The sequence below is a fragment of the Leuciscus leuciscus genome (genome assembly GCF_965113295.1).
Source record: "Leuciscus leuciscus genome assembly, chromosome: 6".
NCBI lineage: Eukaryota > Metazoa > Chordata > Actinopteri > Cypriniformes > Leuciscidae > Leuciscus > Leuciscus leuciscus.
In genome coordinates this window covers 9,788,375-9,810,833 of record NC_138730.1, presented here as the reverse complement: position 1 = coordinate 9,810,833, position 22,459 = coordinate 9,788,375, and the positions used below count along the sequence as shown (strand labels likewise).

The window sequence follows — 22,459 nt, the reverse complement described above, 5'->3', positions numbered from 1 at the left end:
TGATATGCTCACACAAAAATCGCTGCAAAAGATGCTTTCCAACAGGTTTTATCGTAGTTTTTGTCAAACACACACACAAAAAAAAACCTTGGACAAAAACTACGATAAAACCTGTTGGAAAGCATCTTTTGCAGCGATTTTTGTGTGAGCATATCAGTGAACACCCCTGACCACTCGGTGAGTTTCACGAAACCTAAAATTCTCGGGACAGCAGCATTTGTCCAAATTTTAATCTTAACCATTCGATTTCATCAGAAACGATCTGTAAACAGGGCTTTAAGTGTAAAATAACGAACTTGTCCTTTAACGTACATAAGCAGAGAGCTGTCTGTTTTCTTTCGTTTTGAATTGTTTGTTTAAAAGTAGACATTTCTATATAGATATTTATTAAAATACAAATTAATGCAAAACGAAATTCACTTTAAAGAAAGGCTTTGTGCTTTCTGTCTGAAGTCTCTGCTCCGATCAATTTAAAAACTTGTCACTGGAGGCTCACTTGCATTTCACAAATGAATGAGTGCAAGATCTGCAGATCTACAAAGTAAACGCGGAGAAAACAATCGTTCGCACCGTTAACCAAGCATCAGTGGTGACACACACAAGCTACGAAGCTTGTCTATGTGGGTTTGTTACACTTCAGGAGTAATTTATCATACGTGCAATAATCCACTGTTTTCGTCCGGTAGCTGCTAGTGTAACCGTATGCTTCTGTCTGCGTTGTGTTGTGTATTCAGTGCAAAAACGACAGGAGAGCGCCGGAGTGGGTCTGCATAAGAGAATATATTTTGATAAAACAGGCCGTCACGCCAGCTTCAGCTCAATCACAGTGACACTCAGTTCGGGAGAAAGGCAGAAAAGCAAAAAAAAAAAAAAAAAAGGACAAGGAAAGAAAAAGCAAAGAGAACAAAAGCACAGAGATGGAGAAAACGCAGTAACTCCATACACTTAAACATGAAACCCGATAATATAAACTTAAACACAAAAATAGGGTTTGTCAATGCATACCTGCATAATATAATACATTTTGAGAAACAGGCCGTCACGCCAGCTTCAGCTCAATCACAGTGACACTGCCAAAAAAATAACATTCCCAAATATTGTATACATATCCTATAATAGTAGAACAGCCTTAAATGTATAATAACAGAAAAATCTTGTGAAATAAATAAAACCATTTTAACCTCGTTACACTAGTATATTGACGACCAGCGGCGACCCAAGCCATCCGACGAAAATAGGGAAAACTAATATGATTTATGAGGCGTTTGCCCTGTCGATCATGAGACCGATTACAGCAGTTCACAATACAGCAATACTGAACCATTTTCCAAAAAATAACCAAAATTAATGACCAAATGATCAACGTTACCTACTGCCTACTATACAGTACATCTACTTCCGTACCGTGATTCCCACAATGCATTGCGGCGTGACGCAACGATCCCGAACTCTATATGAGTAGCCTAGGCATAGCCGTGTATGTTTGTGCATTTCTTTATAATATAGTAAAATGTTAATTGTCTAATACTTTCAAATACTGTTTAATTTCTTATTTGTGCTTTATGTTAAAAAGAACGTTATATGCATATAGTGAATTCGTTGGGGAAAACTTGCGTAAAGAAGTAAAGAAGAGGAAGACATAATTTTGCGGCCCTCGTTTTTATTAATCTTTAAATAATCTATTTCAAAAGTGACTTCTTTCCAGGTAAATGCAACACATAGTGCACGAAACAAACTTACGTTTTAGTATAAACTATGTTTGATGCAATACTGTCTGTTTTACTATATGAATATCATAAATTTAAACTTAACGTAGTCTGCCTGAGCGCACATGGTTAGCATGGGTAAATGGTAGCATTATAAAAGCTAATAATAATATGCATTATTATATATTATAATAATATTATATCGTATTATAATGTTCCTATCCATTATTATACTACCAAATAATGGTAGCATTATAAATCGTCGTATGTTAATATTATTTGAGTGAGTGTTTACGAATGTTGTCTCAGAGTTTAGTATAGGCCTATCTGATATGTGTGCATTTGGGTAATTTAAACCCTTCATGTCTGTTAAATTAATTATGCATTGCATTCGTCTTAATCAGTACTGTACATCAGATACGATGTTACATAATGAAGATGTGATTAATATCCCAGATGCGTTTGTAAATGCCACATGTGTGATGAGAAATGCATAATGTAATGTAACTTACTTAGCATTTGCTTTGCCTTTTATTATATTGGTTTTGAGTAAAGAAAACGACAATGAAGCCATCATTTTGCAGCACTCGTTTTTATTAATAATTTTAATAATCTTTCCATATTTCTGAGTACTACATTTACATGAAATACGCGCATTGCGATATGTGTCTGCAAACGTAGCTAGGCCATATTACGTTATTAGCCCGTCTCTACTTTACATGCTTTATGTGAGCATTAAATTTGCTAATAAGCATATTTTTATTTCTGAAGCTAATGGGGGAATTTAGTTTATAGTTAAACGCAAAGTTAAACTGTAAAAATTGCTTTTTACACACTGACAGTAAGGCTTATTCCATATATTGTGTATGCTCGATAACGCTTCACTGAAGCCATATCATAGGCCCAACGTTACCCATACTGACTTGAGTGAAATATTCAAACCCAAGACGTATTTTATGGCTGTTTGGAAACCTTGGAATATTGACTATCGTGTGTAGCTAGCTGTGTATGTATGTATTTATCTAATCTAGGTAGCTAGCTAGTTGTGTATTTATTTATTTATCTATCTTGCAATTAATATATATATATATATATATATATATCTAACACCAAATATCCCTCATCTGACTGCACTTTGCTTTATGTAATAATTGGCAAATATTTTGATTTCAGATATGGGAAAAGCACTTAAGACCACACGTTTCAGGAACGTTAAAATTAAGGTGGTGAGGAGGACTATCGCTGGCCCTGCAAAGGTTTCTTACCTTAGTCAAGGTCTTCCCCAGCCCAACTACAAACAGACCCACCCTATTACATCTCAACAGGCTGAACTTGATGATACGACACCAAGCTGTTCTGAGAGTGCATACAGTAAGGCAAAGAAGAGAGAGCTTCATGCCTGGGATGCAGTCAAGGATGACATGCTTAACCCCCAATTTCCACCGGCTGCGTTACGGCTCCGGCATGGCGGCGGAGTCAATAGAGCTCGGGCGTAGATGTTATGGAATGTTGCATTGTGGGTAACGGCGGCCATTTTAGAGGCACCGCAAAAGCCTGTTTATAAGATATTAGCGCAGCCGGCCGGTATCCAGAAAGAGTTATGGACCGTGACAAAAAAAAGTTGGCTATACCATATACGGACACACTTCATAATGAAGCCAAACAACGCTACTTTAAAAAAAAGTTGATTATAGGCGGAATCGATCCCTATGAACAAAGCCTGGAGTAATATGAAAACTTACCAAGCCTCAGTTTCCCTGATATTTTCTCCTATCCAGGGCCGGATTAACAATTTCATGTGCCCTCGGCAACAACATTCACACACACACACACACACACACACACACACACACAAAGATAGTTGTTGTACAAGCACACTCTCTCTCTCTGTGTGTGCATTTATATTCGGGACACACATGGCTTATATCAGTGGCGTATGTTTGATTTTGAATTGATGTAGGCCTACTGGCACTCGTTGTATGTGTGCATGCAATGTATTTTTTCCCCTCGGGGCTTGCCGTAGATGCTGTCGCGGGGTTTTGGAGTTAGTGATTGATGTGTGGTAATAAAGTGGAGAAGGGTTCAAACTGCTATCGTTTATTATTTTATTATTTCTGTTAGTATTACGGTATGTGAAACCTGTACGAACGTTTGGTTACATTAAAGATGATTAAAACTAGGGGTGTCCCCGACTATGGATTTTCATAGTCGAATCAGAATCGTCAAGTCTTGTCTATAGTCGACTAATAGTCGAATCGTGTGTATGGGGGCGGGGCTTTAACATTTCAAAGCCGCGATGTACAGAAAATCACACAAAGATATAGAAGAAAATGTATAAAAACATTTTGGATCAATAAAACTAAGAAATAACATAAATAACTCCAGAAAGGCCACACTGCAGACAGGATTTACATTTCACATGCAAATCAAATTAAATCGGCTAAATTACCTGTGCAAGCAGGCTCTAAGTACAGCACAACATCGATGCATCATGCGCCGAAAAAATAAACAATTCATTTACTAAATTAAATTAGAACAGAATATACCTTTCCAATAAATAAAAATACAAAACGAAATAAATCAGAATAAGTCACAAGATGAGGAGCAAATGTGTGCAAAATGCCTAAAGTGCAGGGGAACATATATTCAAAACACAAGCCGCAAATAGTTAGATTAGATAACCCTGACAGATCAATAAATAAAATAAAAATAAAGAAATTATTAAAATAATGATAGTAGACAGAATTTTCAACTTTGTCTTTTTAACTGCAGAAACAACAATAAATGCTAAACTGGAGTGGCAGTCTTTTTAGCTAAACATGTTCACAGCATCCAAAAATCTAATTAGAACCGGATGAAAAGTTTTGAAATCACTTGTACCCTATACCTGATCGAGAGAACAAATCCAGTCGTTCACTCCGTCTGTGTCCGTTGGAGTCTTTTCAAATTGTGCGCGCGGATAAAATACATTCTAAAACACTTAACGTGAGAAACGTTTAACGACTTCATCTCCTAAAATAGTTAAATTAAAATATGAAAACGCAATGCGTTCATATTCTGGGTTCATCTGCTTATCTCCACATAGAATGGTTTCTTAATGGGCCGGCAGAAGTGCGATCATGGTTTTCTTTTCCTGATGCTAAATCCAGCCTTGAGAATATCCTTTCTGATGGTGTACATGATCCACACTTTAGATTTTCTTATCCCAGACATTGTTAAAGATTTAAATCCTTGCCGCCAAGACGCTCCTCTGTCGGTCACGGATTGAAAGTGAAACTTAAATCTGTCACAGGGTGTTTGGATTTATTCATGCACGTTAAAAAATATTTATTAAAAGCTTCTTTCTTTGCACATTTTTATATACAGCATTATCATAATAGGCTGAATGTTTACGTATTGAAAGAAAACCGGTAGTTCTATGTGAAATCAGACATTGAGCGCCCTCATACAGCCAAAGTGGCATGATCCTCGTTTCATAACACCTCTGCGAAGATTCGACCGTGAGATCGGTAGTCGAATCAGGCTCCTCCTATCGAAGCATCGAATCTTTGACTACTCGGGGTCACCCCTAATTAAAACCATATTAAAGTTAAAATCTATAAATATATTTTAAGTTCTCCTCTTAGGTTATTAACTATTAACTTAGTAGTATTACTTTAAGTAGACAATTATTAGGCCTATTGGTAGTCAATTTGTTCAACATTGAATCTAATATTACACAAAACGGAAGCAATGCCAACTAGGTGGCTTCAGTGATAGCAACGTCCATAAACCATTTAAAACATTTTTTTTAAATTGTAGTGTTCAACTGTATACCAAAGTTTCCACAAATATCACAAACCATCTTTTCAATATAATTTTTGCCAAGCATCTCCCAGTGACAGCAAGACTGTTAAACATGTAAAGTTATGATGAAGGTTAGGTCCTTGATAAAACTCAGCCCAACTGAACCAATGATGAAATATATATATATATATATATATATAAAAAACAAGTAGACTCAATTCAGAATAATATAACTTTATTGGTCCCTTTATTTTTGTGTGTATGTGTGTGTGGATGGGTTGGGGCCGTCAACACAGTAAAACTACTCACAGGGTTGCCAACTTTTCAGTTTAGCTCGGAGTGAGACTTCTCCGACGGGGGGGGGGGGGGGGGGGGGGGGGGGATGGGGCAGGCAGGGGCCACTTGTGCTTTTAGGGGGCACACCTTTAACATTCATCTTAACCTATTTTCAGTATTATTTCAAGTCATTTTTCACCATGTCATGCATGACTGCAATCTCTAGAAAAAGCTAATAAATAATATTAGCTAAGCTAATAAAACAATTTCAATTCAAATGAATGTTTCATTATGTTTAATTGTAGTGTGATATAATGATCAATAATAACACATTTTTAGCATCTAAGCACATCTAGGCACTTTTTTACACCTGGGGTGGGCGATATGGCAATAATATCACAATTTTTGTTTTGTTTTTCAGAAAAAATCACGATTTTATCATGATTCTTTTTCATGTTGGTTTTACTATTTTGCATGTGACTGAGCATTACAGCCAAACTAATGTCCCTATTTTAAAAACAAAGCCTTATAACAAAATATAGGTAACAAAATATAAAATAAAAAAGAATGGCAGACATTTAGGTCAAAGTGGCGAAGCTAAAATCTTTGTCACTATTTTCTTTGTTATTAAAAATTAAGAACAGAGATACATATTACACATACACAACTTAATATACAAATGAAATAAACAGTGCTTTATTTTTTCAGCTATAGGTGTATTTAACAGTAGAATTGAAGAAAGTAATTAAATGGACAAATATGAAAATAAAACACAACAGACTTAAAGTTCTCAGTCAAGAGCAGTGAATGATTTCCTCTGTGTGTTTTGTTGTTTTATTAACATTAACGGCATAGTTCTCCCCCCAAAAAGTCATAATTTACTCTCTTAAGTTGTTTTAAACCTGAATAAGTTTCTTTCTTCTGTTGAAAATAAACGTTATTTGAAAGAATGTCAGTAACCAAACAGTTGATGTACCCCTGTGACTTCCATAGTATATTTTTTTCCTACTATGTATGTCAATGGGGACCAGCAACTGTTTGGTTTTGGGTGAACTATCTCTTTAAGAACAAGCGGCAGCATGTTTATTATTAGGGCTACTGTCTCTGTAAGAACTGCACGCGACGCGTCTAATATACACGCATATATATATGACAAGCAGATTTTAATTAATTTTCTCTGTTTGCTTTCACTTTAGACATAACCAACTTTGTTTATGTAAACATTGTCTGTATTTGACAGTATTAGCGCAATATTAGACTCACAAGATAACTTAGTCCAGTAACAGGCTTTTAGTGCATGTGCGCGTCGAGTGTACGCGCTCAGTAAAGCGCATATTTGAACAGCGCATCAGCAGCGAATGACATGTTTAACCGGCAAGGCTTTAAAGCACATGCAAATAATGAACTTTTGTGAACTGCAGTGTCCCGTTCCTCTGCGTTAACATTTGATGTGAATATACGTCGTGCTGCAGTGTAGACTATAGATGAAGGCGCCGCAACTGATAAAATGCGCAGTTGTAAGACTTTCCCTCTCTGCCGTGCGTGCGCGCGCTATCGGTTGGTTTGGACGACAGTCTCGCATGCGTGCTCGCTCTAGGTTCTGGGAGATTTTTAACTAATTTGCGCCATAACTAGTGGTCCATCCAGTAGTTAAGAGCCTGAATTGTTTATAGTAATTCTGAAATTTAGTGCACATGAGTGAAAAAAAAATAGAGCACAGAAGAATGTCTATTTTTGCGTGAGATTTCTTTGTTGAGCGTGAGAGCGTGAGATTGAGGCTGAATGCGTGACTGTCACGCGAGATGCGTGAGAGTTGGCAACCCTGTACTCAAACAAGTAACAAGTTATCTTCAGGGTGTTTGCATGGTGTTTTGACAGTGAAGGCACATGTTTTTTTTAAAGCTACATGCCGTGTGTGACCATGATTGGCACACTGTGCACTGGGACCATGAACGCCACTTGTTTTTAGCATTTTTCATCTTATCATCAAAATGGACACGGCAGATACAGCACAAATTGCCTCCATCTACCAAAGGAAAAACACAAATAACCAGTTAGTTGAAATCATACTCATCACAAACATCTCAAAGGCAGCTTGTTCATTTTTAACTGTTGCCAAAGGAATATGTGGGTATTGCACATCAATTAATCTCAGATCTTGCTGGTAATCAATCAAGATAAAAGCAGGTTTTCCTGGGTTCAATTTCAGAAAGCGGCTTTAGTATTTCGGGTTAGGCACCCTGAAATAAGGAAAACTCATGACACAGTTCTTCAGCTTCTTCCAGAGCTTAACATTGTTGCAGGTTTATGATTACTAATTGTAAGGTCATAACTGATACTGAAAAATTTGTTTTGTAAAAGAATATCCTAGGCAACATCCTTTGCACTCTCAATATATTTATACGTTACAGAGATTGGAATAAGGCTGTTAATTTCTTCTGTAAATTCTGCCTGGAATCTGCCCCTTGAAAGACTTAAAAGTAAATCTAGTTAAATGCTGTTTCATCCTAAAAGGATTGGAGACCAATTTGTCACAGTCTAGTGTTTTTTTTTTCTTTTTAAAAGGTCTTAGTCCATGCTTCTGTTTCCATATCTATTCTTAATGTAGTATTGTAATCTGTTGAAACTGCCTCTTTTTTGTAGATTCATAGATTATATAGATTCACTGCTAGTCTTGGCCAGGTCTACTACGAGGAAGAGCTCATTTGTCTCAATGGGACTGACTGTTAAATACAAATAAACACAATGTGGAAAGATACAGTACCTTTATCTGCAGTCATCACAATGGCTACAGTAGTGGCTGTTTCTAAGGACTCTTCCATCTGCTGTACATCTAAAGTACATAAAACACAACAACAACTTAATTACAAATTCATAATTCAACTTGTCAGCATTAATACTGTCAATAGTTAATTAGTAAATCATTGATTAAAAATACAGTTCCATTATTTGCATATAAATTCAATTCAGTCAATTCAAAGTGTAAAATTATCAGAATATCAACCTTATATATACTGTTTAATGTCACCTGGATAAATACTGTATTTATAAATTGTAATTTTCAAACAAGTGAGCTTTTCTCTTTGTGTCAAATGTCAATGGCAGACTTCTCAGAACAATAGGCCTTTATCACACTTCCTGCTTCCGGAACGCGGAGTAGGGATAACGAACTTACGGTCAATAGTATTTCTCTATAAGGATTTAAATATTCAGCCTTAAAGGGATAGTTCACTTTGAAATTAAATTTTGGTATGTTTTAGCTTACCTCAAGGGCATCCAAGATGTAGGTGGCTTTTTTTCCGCAGTAGTTTCAATTTTGAAATTTTTAGGTCAAACCGTTCTTGTCTGTCAGTCATATAATGCAGGTCGATGGTCACTTGTCTCAAACAGCATGCACAGAGTCCAAATTAAAACAATTCCCCGTCGTCCAAATTAAACAATTCCCCATCGTAAGTACACATTGATGGCCTAAGACACGAAACGAGCGGGTGTGAGAAAACGAACAGTTTTTATATCGTTTTTACCTCTTGAACTCAGCCACGTCCAAGTGATCTGAGAGCGCGGGCGGGTATAGATATATACAATAGATGTCGCATTGGCTACTGCCAAAATTTTATTTCAAAGTGAACTATCCCTTTAATGTCTAAACCATCCCAGGTAGCCTGACTACGAGCTATGAAGTTGTGAAACGAAGGTTTCTGCTCACTATAAGTTAGTATGAAATCGATCTTGTTTTAAGAAAAACAGGTTTTATCCGCAATCTTATGGAAAAAAACTACACTACCCACAATGCTAAGCGTAGCAGGAACATCTGCTGATTGGTCCAACTTGCTGTTACCATGGAAACGTTTACCTTACTGACGAACCAGGAACTGTCAGAGCGAGGCAGCGAGCTTGATACTTGATACTTTTGCCTTCTTGGCCGTTTTAAAAACTTTTTGTCGACTTGGTCCCAGACTTAAAACTCTTTATAAAATCAATTTGTAGGTCACGGTTTAGCTCTATAACAACAATGGCAGGCTACACACGCAGCTGTTGTAGTGTACCGGGTTGCTCTACATCAGGACGTAGACAGCCAAAACGTTACCTCAGCTTTCACGCTTTCCCGAAGGAGGAAACACTCCGCAAGTCTTGGGTTAGATTAATAAATGTATTATTAGAATAACCACATCGTCATAAGTGACTTCAGGCAGGTTGCAGATAGACTTGGTCAGGCAGTAACTATCGGACTCCCCCATTGTAAAACGCTAACCGGAAGAGTCGTATCCCTACTAAAAGACGTACTTCCGGTCTTCAATTGTTGCGTGACATAGGCCAATTGTTTTAACTAAGTTCGAACTTAAGCAATACCAAAAACTGATTTGTAGCATTTGGTAAAATGTCTAACGAATACAAAAAATACAATTTTCTCACATGGCCTCTAAAATTTCCTCCACTGCCTTCGTCTGGATGCCATCTGCTGTGTTTGGTGATATGAAAACATTAAACCATCATACAAAGGTGAAAATTTTATCTTTTGATTTAATATTACTACAATAATGTATACATTGTTTAAATGTGCTGTGCAATGGCCAGTTACACATCTAGCAAACTATGCTCCTTAAGTTTAATGTTATACAGTTATTTAAAGATAAAATAAAAACAACTCAGCGTACCTTCTGCATCCACATGCTCGGACATTCCCTCTGCCATGTCAGTGGGGTTGCATTGTGCTGCATCTGATGTATATTTTTTAGGAAAAAACAAAACAAAAACAATTGTGTAATATGAGCATAACAAATAATTAGACTTCCTTCATTACTGGAAAAAATAATAATCACACAGCAGTATCAATTAAGGAATATTATTTGCAGGAGTTATATACATAGAATTTAATTAGCATGAAAAAAAATGAAAACCATTGACAAGGGCCAGTCACTAGTCACATTTAACTAAAAAGCTATAGATATTCTGGAGATGTGCCTTTTTTAGAAATTATGTTGCATTATAATGACAAAAATAGAAATAGTGTCACATCCTTTACTAACTGTCAAAGACACATACATATTCTGTAACCAGAATAATTTTTAATTCAATTTTAGTTATATAGCGCCAATTCATAATAAAAATTATCTCAAAGCACTTTTCAAGCAGAGTAGGTCTAGACCATACTCTTTATAATATTATTAACAAAGACTCAACAATTCCACTACTGTAAGGGTAAACTAATGTTAAAGCTGCCGTCTGTAGGATTTTTTTTTTATCATATTCAGTGAAACCGACACTATGCTCCAACAGAAAAACATAAATCAGCCGGTTATAGAAAAATACCCGCGCTTCCACCTCCACCTGGAGCCTGTTATTTGTTTAACAAAAATACACTGCTCCCGGTTCTTCTGGTCCAATCAGCGCAGGGCTGTGTGAGAGCTGTCAATCACAGTTCATGCCCACGCCACAGATCCCCCCTCCCCTCTCGCGCACGTTACAATATCACATGCAGTCGCCTGAAGTTTGCTGGTGTGTTGGATTGTACGAAGCATGATGGCGGCGACAAAATCTACTTACAAGCTTTCAATTCCTCGCTTAAGCTAGGAGCTAACCAGAGCTAGGAGGTCCAACAACCCAGGAAAACCAGGCACACACACCAGCACGAACTCCATGGGAGGGTGCTCATGGGAGTGGGGGAGGGGCATGAGAGTTGTAAACATTCAAAAACAATTCTATGTTCACTCAATCTTCCAGGGTTGCCTCATCTGATGATGCAGATGACCAAGCTGATTGATCAATGTTGCCAGTGCGACTCGACCAGAATGTATCAGATTTGTAAGTTTGAGGCCACGAGATACTATCTTGAGGCCACGAGTAACTATCTTGAGGCCAAGAGTTACTATCTTGAGGCCACAAGTTACTATCTTGAGGCCACAAGTTACTATCTTGAGGCCACAAGTTACTATCTTGAGGCCACGAGTGACTATCTTGAGGCCACGAGTAACTATCTTGAGGCCAAGAGTTACTATCTTGAGGCCACGAGTTACTATCTTGAGGCCACGAGTGACTATCTTGAGGCCACGAGTTACTATCTTGAGGCCACGAGTAACTATCTTGAGGCCACGAGTTACTATCTTGAGGCCACAGAGTAACTATCTTGAGGCCACGAGTAACTATCTTGAGGCCACGAGTTACTATCTTGAGGCCACGAGTTACTATCTTGAGGCCACGAGTGACTATCTTGAGGCCACGAGTTACTATCTTGAGGCCACGAGTGACTATCTTGAGGCCACGAGTGACTATCTTGAGGCCACGAGTGACTATCTTGAGGCCACGAGTTACTATCTTGAGGCCACGAGTTACTATCTTGAGGCCAAGAGTTACTATCTTGAGGCCACGAGTGACTATCTTGAGGCCACGAGTGACTATCTTGAGGCCACAGAGTAACTATCTTGAGGCCAAGAGTAACTATCTTGAGGCCACAGAGTAACTATCTTGAGGCCACGAGTTACTATCTTGAGGCCACGAGATACGTGCTAGAAACAGTCAGTTAAATATTTGGGTTGTACTGTTCTGGAACAACCCTTGGAAGGCCAAACAATGTAGTTTGGCTTTTGAACGAAAAACACAGCATCTCCATGACATGGCGGCGCCAGCGAGGATAAAAGTTACACCTTCTTTCTTTGCGTATACATTTGGGCGGTGTTATGAAACTGCCCCACACACTGACATAGAGATGTGGGGGCATTTTAAGTGTTTCAGGAAGGTGTGGCTGAACCGTAACTTTTACAAAGAATATCTGAGAATATTTGAGACTTTGTAACTACAGATCTTGCACTAACAGCTACATAATACACTTAAGAAATAGGAAAACAAGAAATTGCATCATATTATCTATTTAAGAGGCAGAGGCAGAGGCAAACCTTAAGCAAAACCATGACTACACCTGGGCGACCATCCGCCTTGACAGGTTGGGGTGAAGGGACAGAGAGAGATACAATGGCCCAGCACTATACAAAGACTTAAATGTAGGCCTGTATTATTCTTTGGCTAACTTATTTTCACCACTTTGTATAGAGCCAAATGGTCTGCCAAAACACAAGTGGAGAAAGACAACCACTGGTAATTTCACTTACCTATTTCAAATGTAATCTCCTCTGCTGCTTGCAATATTCCTACCAATTGGTTCCTTCCATAAAAGGAAGGCTTTTTCAGGGTAAGGCTATTGGGCAGTCCAGAAACTCTAATGACCAAGCCCTGATTCACTAGGGACTGGTAGGGGACCCTTCCAGTACCTCCGGACTCCTCTTAAAGACATGGGCACACATATGTTAAACAATGTTACACAGTTGGACAATTGTGACCCTCCCTTCTAGTTGTTAGCCAGTGTAAAGGCTGCAAACAGTCATTTTGGTAAGGTGACAATCTAATGGTTGATGGGCAAACATTAGATAATTTATTTATTTGATAATAATACCATGGATTCATGAAGGTATAATAGGTTATCAAGATAAGCAGTTTCTTTACATCCTTTTTAAAAGTATTTGAAATTATGCTTACTATATTTTTGGTTGAAGAGATCTTTTACTTTTCCCACCAAAACAGTGACGTGTTCTCTGGCACTGGGCATTGCGGCTGAGGAGCTGGCTACAGATGCAACAACAGACAACAATTAATTTCATAAAACTGTATTATGTAAATTTGCACTATTATGGGCCTGAGACCATTTCTGTGGATTTTAATATAAACCAATACCTTTGAAATGCAGTGCAAAGTTGTTCACTGTGTCAGATTTATCAAGGAAATCAGTGGCTCCTCTGCTGCTCATTTCAAAAACCTCTAATGAGGACTTTTGACGATCAAAGGACAAGATGGCTGTTTCCACACCCAACTCCTCAAGCTTGGACACCTTTACAATATTTAGATAAAGAAGACAACCGCAAAAATAGTAAATAATTTATTATACACAAAATAGACAAAACTTACTTTTAAAAATCCAACATACACTGAGGAAACAACTCATAACAGGGCTTGGCAATATATGAAAACAGTGTTGTCACAAATAAGTGGTCAGGGACCACCAGGGTTACAATAACTATACATTAGCTGTGTTTTTATAGGCAACTAATAATTTGACTCATAGACATTTGTGACTACTAATGCTTCAATTGACCACCTTGATCTGAATAGACTAGCCTGTGAGAACATTTGATGTTGAAAGCCTTGTAAACAAAAATCAGATGGAACATTAATTTGGAATAAACTCATTTGAAATTATGATAAAATCTACAGATAAACAATCCAGTTGTCTAAAACAATGTTCTGCACACATTACAATTGCTGTTGATCATCCTTCCATCTAATTATGTAAGAATATCACTAATGCTTAGTAAATGAATCCTCTTTCCAAACCTCAAACTTCATCTTCTTGAGGTGCATTTTTATCCGGGCATCCCTCATCTCAGGGCTTAGGTCCTGTGCCTCCCCATGTGCCCTCAGTGCTGCTGCCTCCTCAACATACTTCTTTTTTTCTTCTTCCCCCAATGTGGCCCACCTTCCCTTAATATCATTCATTGTTCCTGAGGAAAAAATAGATGCACAGAAAACTTAACACAAAGTCAGCATCTTCTTTTTAAAGTAAATTTACATGACGACAATCAGTCGAAAACACAGGTTTTGGGTTGTGAAAAACCCACTTCTCTGTAAAAACTCTGTAAAAACAAAATAACGTGAAATAGATCAACTGATGATTCTTTTGCAACTTGCGTGAGTGAAGTACTTGCTAAATACTATCATGAAAATCTGTTTCATGACCTTTCATGACCCTCATGAAACTGATTTCAACAGGTTGTACAAAAACAAACAATTTAGTATAAAAATTAAAAGCAGTCGTTAAAGATGCTATAAGCGATCTTGGTTGGCGTACCTCTTGTTGATGTTTGAGCTAACACACAAAACGGAGGCTAGCTAGACCCTCTCTCCTTCTCATCCGTGCAATAACCCCCCAAACCCACCCCACAACATTCTTGTCGGTTATTGGCTGGAACAGTTTGTTATGTTTTGTGCTGCTGGTCACTCTGTATGTTGCTCAGTTTGTTTGTGCTGCAGTTTGTGGAGCGTGGGATGTCTGCAGAGACTTTTTTTTTTAACAGTGTGTTCAGTGTGTTGCGATATGTGAAAAATAAAACGTTTCGGCCTAAAAAAACGTGCAAGATTGCTAATAGCACCTTTAAATTGTGTTTCTCACCTTTGTTTTTCAATATATCTCTACAAAAAAGATTATAAGGCGACAACTCTCGAATGTGAGTTTTGGCCTTTGATGGCCGGGACTCAGATGAAGCATTATCCTTTTCTGACCTTTTGTAATTACCGATCCAGTTCTGAAAAACAAAAAACAGCAAAAGGGCATTACACCAATTAAACTGAATGTTAACAAAACACTTAATTTATACAAGCAGTGCAGCCAAATGATATATATATATTTGACATGTTGTTTGTTAGTGTAGCACTCAAGTAAACCTTACTTCTACGACACTGGTGTCCAAACCAGTAGCCGATGCAGCTCTAGGAATTAATTCAGAACCAACTCGTGTCATTCCTTTTTCAAAGAATGACCTCAGGGTTTCCTTCTGAATTCCATTAATGGGAGTTCTCTCTTGTTAAGGCTTACCTCTCTGGGCCATCTTCAACCTAAAACATAAACATAGAGAAACTGGCACAAGACAGATTTGTGGACAATGAATTCCAAACAGCCCAAAACCAAATTTTGTATTGTTCAACAAAAACATAGAGCATGCATGGTAGTAATAAAAACAAACTTACCACAGAAGTTCTTGTAAAATTAAATATATGCTGTAAAGGGAGACAAAAAGTTAGGTAAATAGATATTAATGTGACACAGGCAGGCAGAAAAATGTTTAGACAGACCTGTGCATTTGGGTTTTATTTTTCAAGCTCAGTGTCGAGGACACCAATAAATGGGACACAGACACCACAGTATATTTAACGTTAACGTTACTTCTAATAAATTGTCAGTGTTCCTCTTTTGCATTAATGTAATTGTAAGCTTCCTCGTGTGGGATCAAATAATGCAGCCAAGCATTGTTCAAACCCACAGAACTTTATTTTACATTCTAGTCAATATTCCATGGTTTCCAAACAGCCATAAAATACGTCTTGGGTTTGAATATTTCACTCAAGTCAGTATGGGTAACGTTGGGCCTATGATATGGCTTCAGTGAAGCGTTATCGAGCATACACAATATATGGAATAAGCCTTACTGTCAGTGTGTAAAAAGCAATTTTTACAGTTTAACTTTGCGTTTAACTATAAATTAAATTCCCCCATTAGCTTCAGAAATAAAAATATGCTTATTAGCAAATTTAATGCTCACATAAAGCATGTAAAGTAGAGACAGGCTAATAACGTAATATGGCCTAGCTACGTTTGCAGACACATATCGCAATGCGCGTATTTCATGTAAATGTAGTACTCAGAAATATGGAAAGATTATTAAAATTATTAATAAAAACGAGTGCTGCAAAATGATGGCTTCATTGTCGTTTTCTTTACTCAAAACCAATATAATAAAAGGCAAAGCAAATGCTAAGTACATTACCCCATGATTTCACAGACAAGGTTTAAGCTAGTCCCAGACTAAAATGCATGTTTGAGCTGCTTCAACTGAAAGCAGCTTGCACTGACTTATCTTAAAATACGTCAGTGCCACTGTTCTGTATCAAGATGCACATCAGTAATGTTTTTTTTTCTAAGGCACAGGCACATTTATCAAAGCTACTTAGATGTCCTAATTTAACTAAGGCCTAATCCTGGCTTAATCTAAGCCCTGTATGTGAAACCAGGCCTACATTATGCATTTCTCATCACACATGTAGCATTTACAAACGCATCTGGGATATTAATCACATCTTCATTATGTAACATCGTATCTGATGTACAGTACTGATTAAGACGAATGCAATGCATAATTAATTTAACAGACATGAAGGGTTTAAATTATCCAAATGCACACATATCAGATAGGCCTATACTAAACTCTGAGACAACATTCGTAAACACTCACTCAAATAATATGAACATACGACGATTTATAATGCTACCATTATTTGGTAGTATAATAATGGATAGGAATATTATAATACGATATAATATTATTATAATATATAATAATGTATATTATTATCAGCTTTTATAATGCTACCATTTAACGTTACCCATGCTAACCATGTGCGCTCAGGCAGACTACGTTAAGTTTAAATTATGTCATGTTATTCATATAGTAAAACAGACAGTATTGCATCAAACATAGTTTATACTAAAATGTAAGTTTGTTTCGTGCACTATGTGTTGCATTTACCTGGAAAGAAGTAACTTTTGAAATAGATTATTTAAAGATTAATAAAAACGAGGGCCGCAAAATTGTGTCTTCCTCTTCTTTACTCAGAATGAAGCGCATGACATCGGATGACGACATGACGCAAGTTTTCCCCAACTAATTCACTATATGCATATAACGTTCTTTTTTAACATAAAGCACAAATAAGAAATTAAACAGTATTTGAAAGTATTAGACAATTAACATTTTACTATATTATAAAGAAATGCACAAACATACACGGCTATGCCTAGGCCAGTGGTTCTCAACCTCTCCTGCAGGGACCCCCTGACAGGCCATGTTTCTGTTTTAACCCTGAAATGGCATACCTGATTCAATTAATTAAAGGCTTAATGAGTAGTTGACTAATTGATTAATTGACTAATTCCTACTCTTCCTACTCTAATAAATACTCATTCATTGAATCAGGTGTGCCATTTCAGGGTTAAAACAGAAACATGGCCTGTCAGGGGGTCCCTGCAGGAGAGGTTGAGAAACACTGGCCTAGGCTACTCATATTACATCAACAATCATGTCACGCTCACGCAATACGATTTGTATGTATTGTTTTCTCTTATTGGCTAATTAATTACAGTTTAAAGGCTTAGTTTAATCATTTTAATGGTCTTACCTGAAGATATCAAGCTGGAAATGTCGCAACGTTACCGCGTCGTCCAGTAGATTATTTGTGAGTGATCAACCATGTGGATGGATATTAACAGCCTTCTGAGCCTTCTAGTAGTCCTGCTCTTGTATATTTGTGGGTGATTAACCATGTGGATGGGTGATAACAGCCTTCTGAGCCTTCTAGTAGTCCTGCTCTTGTATATTTGTGGGTGATTAACCATGTGGATGGGTGATAACAGCCTTCTGAGCCTTCTAGTAGTCCTGCTCTTGTACATTTGTGGGTGATTAACCATGTGGATGGGTGATAACAGCCTTCTGTGCCTACTAGTAGGCGGAGGAGCCCCCTTCTGGCCCATATATATCAGCTGATAACCGCTGATAACGCCCATTCAATCGTGTGATCACAATCGAATCGGGTGGCCAGCCACTTCTTTAAGAGCATCTTTGACAGCCAGTTCTAATCTATGCGCCAGGCAGTGAACAGACTGCACGTTAGGAAACTTTTCTTTGAGTCTAACGACAAGCCCACTGGCTTTTCCTGTGAGCACCACAGCTCCAACGGTGGCAATGCTTATCAGGTGCGTCTTCAAAAAGTCATCATCCATTCCAGCTTTATGTAGACTCGCCATCATCGAGTTATAAATGGATTCAGCATCGACCCCATCTGTAAGTTCCACTAGATCCAGGAAAACATTGTCTACATCCCCCTTGCCCTTACCGCTGACATCACATCTTACGTAGATCATTAGATAGGGACTGCCATGAATGGTGCTTTCATCAATTGTGATTGACACCCGTGAATCCATTTCTTTCACATTGCAGACGAATTTGCGGCGGATTTCCTTGGCAATGTGACTGATTATTACTGCGCATGCATGGTCAGATTTGTGGATATTACCAACTTCGGCTCCATTAAGCTCCTGCATTGTCATGAGTGGGTTGAGCTTTTTGTACGATAGCCTTTCCTTTGCCACGGTGTAAGCTGTTCTGAATGAGACTGTGGTTTTCTTGAGTAAATCGGACTGTATATCAATGAAAGTGTTCGGGAGGGTGTCTTTTTTTCTTTCATCTGGGCTATTTCCACTGACCTTGTGTGGGCCTGGCTGTCCCTGTGTTTGTATAGGGACGTCCCGCGTGACGTCACGCCATTTGGAGCAGCCATCTTGACGGAATAGAAAATGCTAAACCGCTGGTGATAATACAGCTCGTCGCGAAATATTCATCTATTGACCAACCTTTGCGGTGATGATTGAAAAATCCTTCCCCGCTGGCGTCCAAATCAAAGAGTTGCTGACCCATCCGGACTCGTGATACCGATAGCCTGCTAAGCTTTTGTATGCTTTTAATGATGGGAAGTGAATAAGGTAGCTGTAAATGTCACCGAACTCAATGTCAGGAAGTTTTTCTACACATTTAATGCCTGTAAAAAGAACTCGTGGTGCTTCATATGGATCTATGATTCCTAATTATTTTATCTTCCTCTTGTATACAGTATTTCTTTTTATGATGACATGACATGAAGAGTTAGCTGACGGCCGCTGCGCTAATAATAGATAGTGGCCAGTGACAGCGACGCTGAAGTGTGTGAGAACAAATGAATAACATCAGTGCGAACCACGAACATTTATTTATTTGGATTAAATATTAAATTTTAATCATTCTGTGTCATTTTTCAATGTCAGTCTTTTCACTATTTACATGTTTATGCCCAAAATGCTATAATATTCAAAGTAGTTGACTGTCGTTCTCCTCTACCCTGTGTACATTATTGATTAAATAGCCTAACGTTAGCCTATTCAAAATCGTTACAGGCACCTCGCGAGCATTCATTCATTCATTCAACTATTTTAAAAGACTGGAATGAACACCAGCACACACAAGCAATCTTTTTTTTATAGTCAATTTAAAATGTAACAACAGGTATGAAATGTCAGAAAGAGAAAAAAAACTTAATGGGAAGACGAGCATAGGACTGCTGCAGCTTAGTGGATAAATATATTTAGCCTATTTATTATTAAGATTGCACAGTTGGAAAGAAAATATATTTATAGGAACATTTCAGCAGGCTCAAGATAATTAATACAGTGACCATTAATCATTATTTTAATCAATTCGCAGCCATAAAACGTGATAATCCGCATTCTCATGTATGTGCGCTTGTGCAATAGTATTCCGTCAAAATGGCTGACACGCGGCTAGGGGTCACGTGACTGGGAGATCCCTATATCTTCTTTCGTAGCCTCTTTACTTCAGAGCTAGAAACATCACCGTTAATCCATTCTTCTGCGAGGTGTAAACCCGGTCCCTTTTCTGAGAGTAGCAAGGTTTTTGCTTTTCTACAAACCAAACACCCCAATTTTCCTGCCTTAATGTCAAGACAAGGGTTCCGGTCTTTCCATTCGCCCACCTGCTTTGTTGTCCAACCAGCCGGCAAGTCACTTGTGCTTAGGGTTGCCAACTTCAGAAAAGAAAAATGCGAGACAATTGTGGTTCTTTTCAGGAAAATAAGGGACACTCAACATATTGGTACTGTATCACACAGTATATGTAATTTCAGGTTTATATGTTTAAAAGGTTCTCAGACATAAACACATTTGTTTTGCTTAACTTATTTATGTAGAATTTAATTCTAAAACAAATTTTAAGGTCATACAAAAAAAAAGTCACATTACACACAAACCATAGTTCACAATAAGAAATTAAAGAAAGTAATAGCCTACTTTTATTCAGCAAGGACGTATTAAATAAATCAAAAGTGACAGTAAAGAGATTTATAATGTTACAGAATCCTGATTTTTATTTTATTTTTAAACATTAATAATAATCAGAAATGTTTCTTCAACAGCAAATCACATCAGCATATTATTCCCTCAGGTAGATTTCATGTTTTCTTGCATGGCTGTGGCTGGATGGATGTTGGACTCATGAACAATAATCACATTGTTTGAATTCGCCAAAAGCAAAACTGATTTGCCGAAATCAAAACCAGGACAGTGAAAGGGATTTGCCGTTAGCGCGAGTCCGGATCGAACCGGGAGTGACCAGACAGCAGAGAATTCTGTTCACAATTCAAACAATGATTTGTCCCAAAATTATTAATTCTCAATTTAGAGTTTGTTATTTGTATGGTCTGATGCGCGTGAGTATGGGTTGTGATCGGTGAAGTGTCGTGTTGCTGTTGTATCAGTCAGTGGTTAGATCAGCGTTACAGTCAATAAACGGGATAAATAAATTAGGCCCAATTTACAGGACGTCCCGGCTAACACAGGACAGTTGGCAACCCTACTTGTGCCAGCAGCAGCACAAGTAGGAGCACTCAGCCTCAACTAATCATTGTTCTTCTGGGGAGTCACTGGGTGGGAGAGGATCCTCTTTTCTGTTAGTGAGTGGGCCTTTACCAGCATCGTCTTTTGGTGCCTCTTCATCTCTGAGTGCCACCTTTTTGGATGTGAACCCAAAGTGTGTGAGTGATACACTCTGGTTTAGCTTTCACTTGCTAGCCATTTTTAGTATGACTTCTCAACGTTTCTTGTGTTTGGCGCACATGGTTAATTTGCATACGTGCACAGGACTGGCTGGCTCCGCTTGGCAAAAAATAGAACATATTTGTGATTGTGAATAAATGTTTTGAATTCTGAATACTGGACATGGTGAGCTTAAAAACATTTTAATAAAATAAAATAATAAAATATTTGTTGAGCCCCCCCGTATTTCACACCCCGATTTTAATGTATCCTCTCTTAAGACTGATTAATAGAGCAATGGCTCAACCAGTGACGCCAGGAAGTTGATCCTGGCTGAAGGGCTTCCTAGTTCTACTGAGGACCATGCACAAAAAATCCCTGAAATGTTCCAGCTTGATGGGGATATCTGCTTGCAATATCAAGACTTTGGTGGCGAGTTTGTTAACTTGACATCAATAAATGATGTTCAAGACAAAGGAATGTTAAAAATCATTTTAAAGACTACATGACTAAACTTGACTGCAGCATCAACTCCTACTCGCTTAACACTGCGCAAGTCAGATAATTCTGCCTCTGTCTCTTCGTTTTAAACTGACGACACTGTTCTTTTTTCTTCTCCTGATGGGTCAGTGCAATCCACATTAAGATCTACCCCATGGCCACTTGCATTCCCAATTCCACGCTTCCCCTATGACTCTGAATTAATTCTACAGCAGGCCAGTTCTGAATACCATGCTAATGGAACTCATCTTAGTCCATCTCCAAAGCTGATGTCCACATCCTAGAAATTTTAGCTGAGGAAATCATACAATTCAAAGCATATCCAACAGATCTAGACCTTAACACAGTGGCAGAAGCATTAATTAATAAACACCCCTGCTTTCGAGAACAAGGCTCCTACAATGGTTACTATGGGTGGAAAATAAGCCTCAAGTATAAGATGGCAAACTTTCGTATTAGGCTCAGAAGTATTGGATGTTCAGAAGTAAGCATAAACTCAATAAAGAACAAACGCCAAGATTAGTGCCATGCTGCTTCAAACATCAAAACGCCAAGAAGAGCCGAAGTAAATTACTGCCCTCAGCATCCAAATGGAGAAACATCTGACAATCTGGAAAAGGAAAGAGTTGAGCTTTTGACTGAGATTAGAAAGGGAAAACAATGTAATGCAAAGTAGTCAAAGAGAAGATGGAGAGAACCTTTTCACACAGAAGACAGGAAGTGGTTCAGAAGAAGC

The 22,459-nt window shown here is 38.0% G+C and overlaps 1 protein-coding gene across 1 annotated transcript; it reads right to left on the bottom strand.

Moving 5' to 3' along the window:
- Positions 1-5,747: 5,747 nt before the first annotated feature.
- On the bottom strand, positions 5,748-17,372 carry LOC309501800 (uncharacterized protein). The gene is made up of 12 exons (XM_082174073.1): positions 17,114-17,372; positions 15,558-15,587; positions 15,260-15,447; positions 14,983-15,115; positions 14,148-14,314; positions 13,491-13,644; positions 13,296-13,382; positions 12,872-13,042; positions 10,424-10,486; positions 8,533-8,601; positions 7,597-7,794; positions 5,748-5,793 (listed from the first exon to the last, which is right to left on the bottom strand). Exons 3-11 carry the CDS (start codon positions 15,329-15,331, stop codon positions 7,619-7,621), a joined length of 1,092 nt encoding a protein of 363 aa, XP_082030199.1. The 5' UTR covers positions 15,332-15,447; positions 15,558-15,587; positions 17,114-17,372; the 3' UTR covers positions 5,748-5,793; positions 7,597-7,618.
- Between the last annotated feature and the right edge of the window lie 5,087 nt (positions 17,373-22,459).

Coding starts and splice junctions, on each gene's coding strand:
- LOC309501800 (XM_082174073.1), bottom strand. CDS start 15,331: ATGACACGAGTTGGTTCTGAATTAATTCCTAGAGCTGCATCGGCTACT. Junction 13,043..13,295: donor TCTCTTCAACCAAAAATATA/GTAAGCATAATT, acceptor CATGTCTTTAAG/AGGAGTCCGGAGGTACTGGA. Junction 10,487..12,871: donor GGAGATTACATTTGAAATAG/GTAAGTGAAATT, acceptor AATATACATCAG/ATGCAGCACAATGCAACCCC.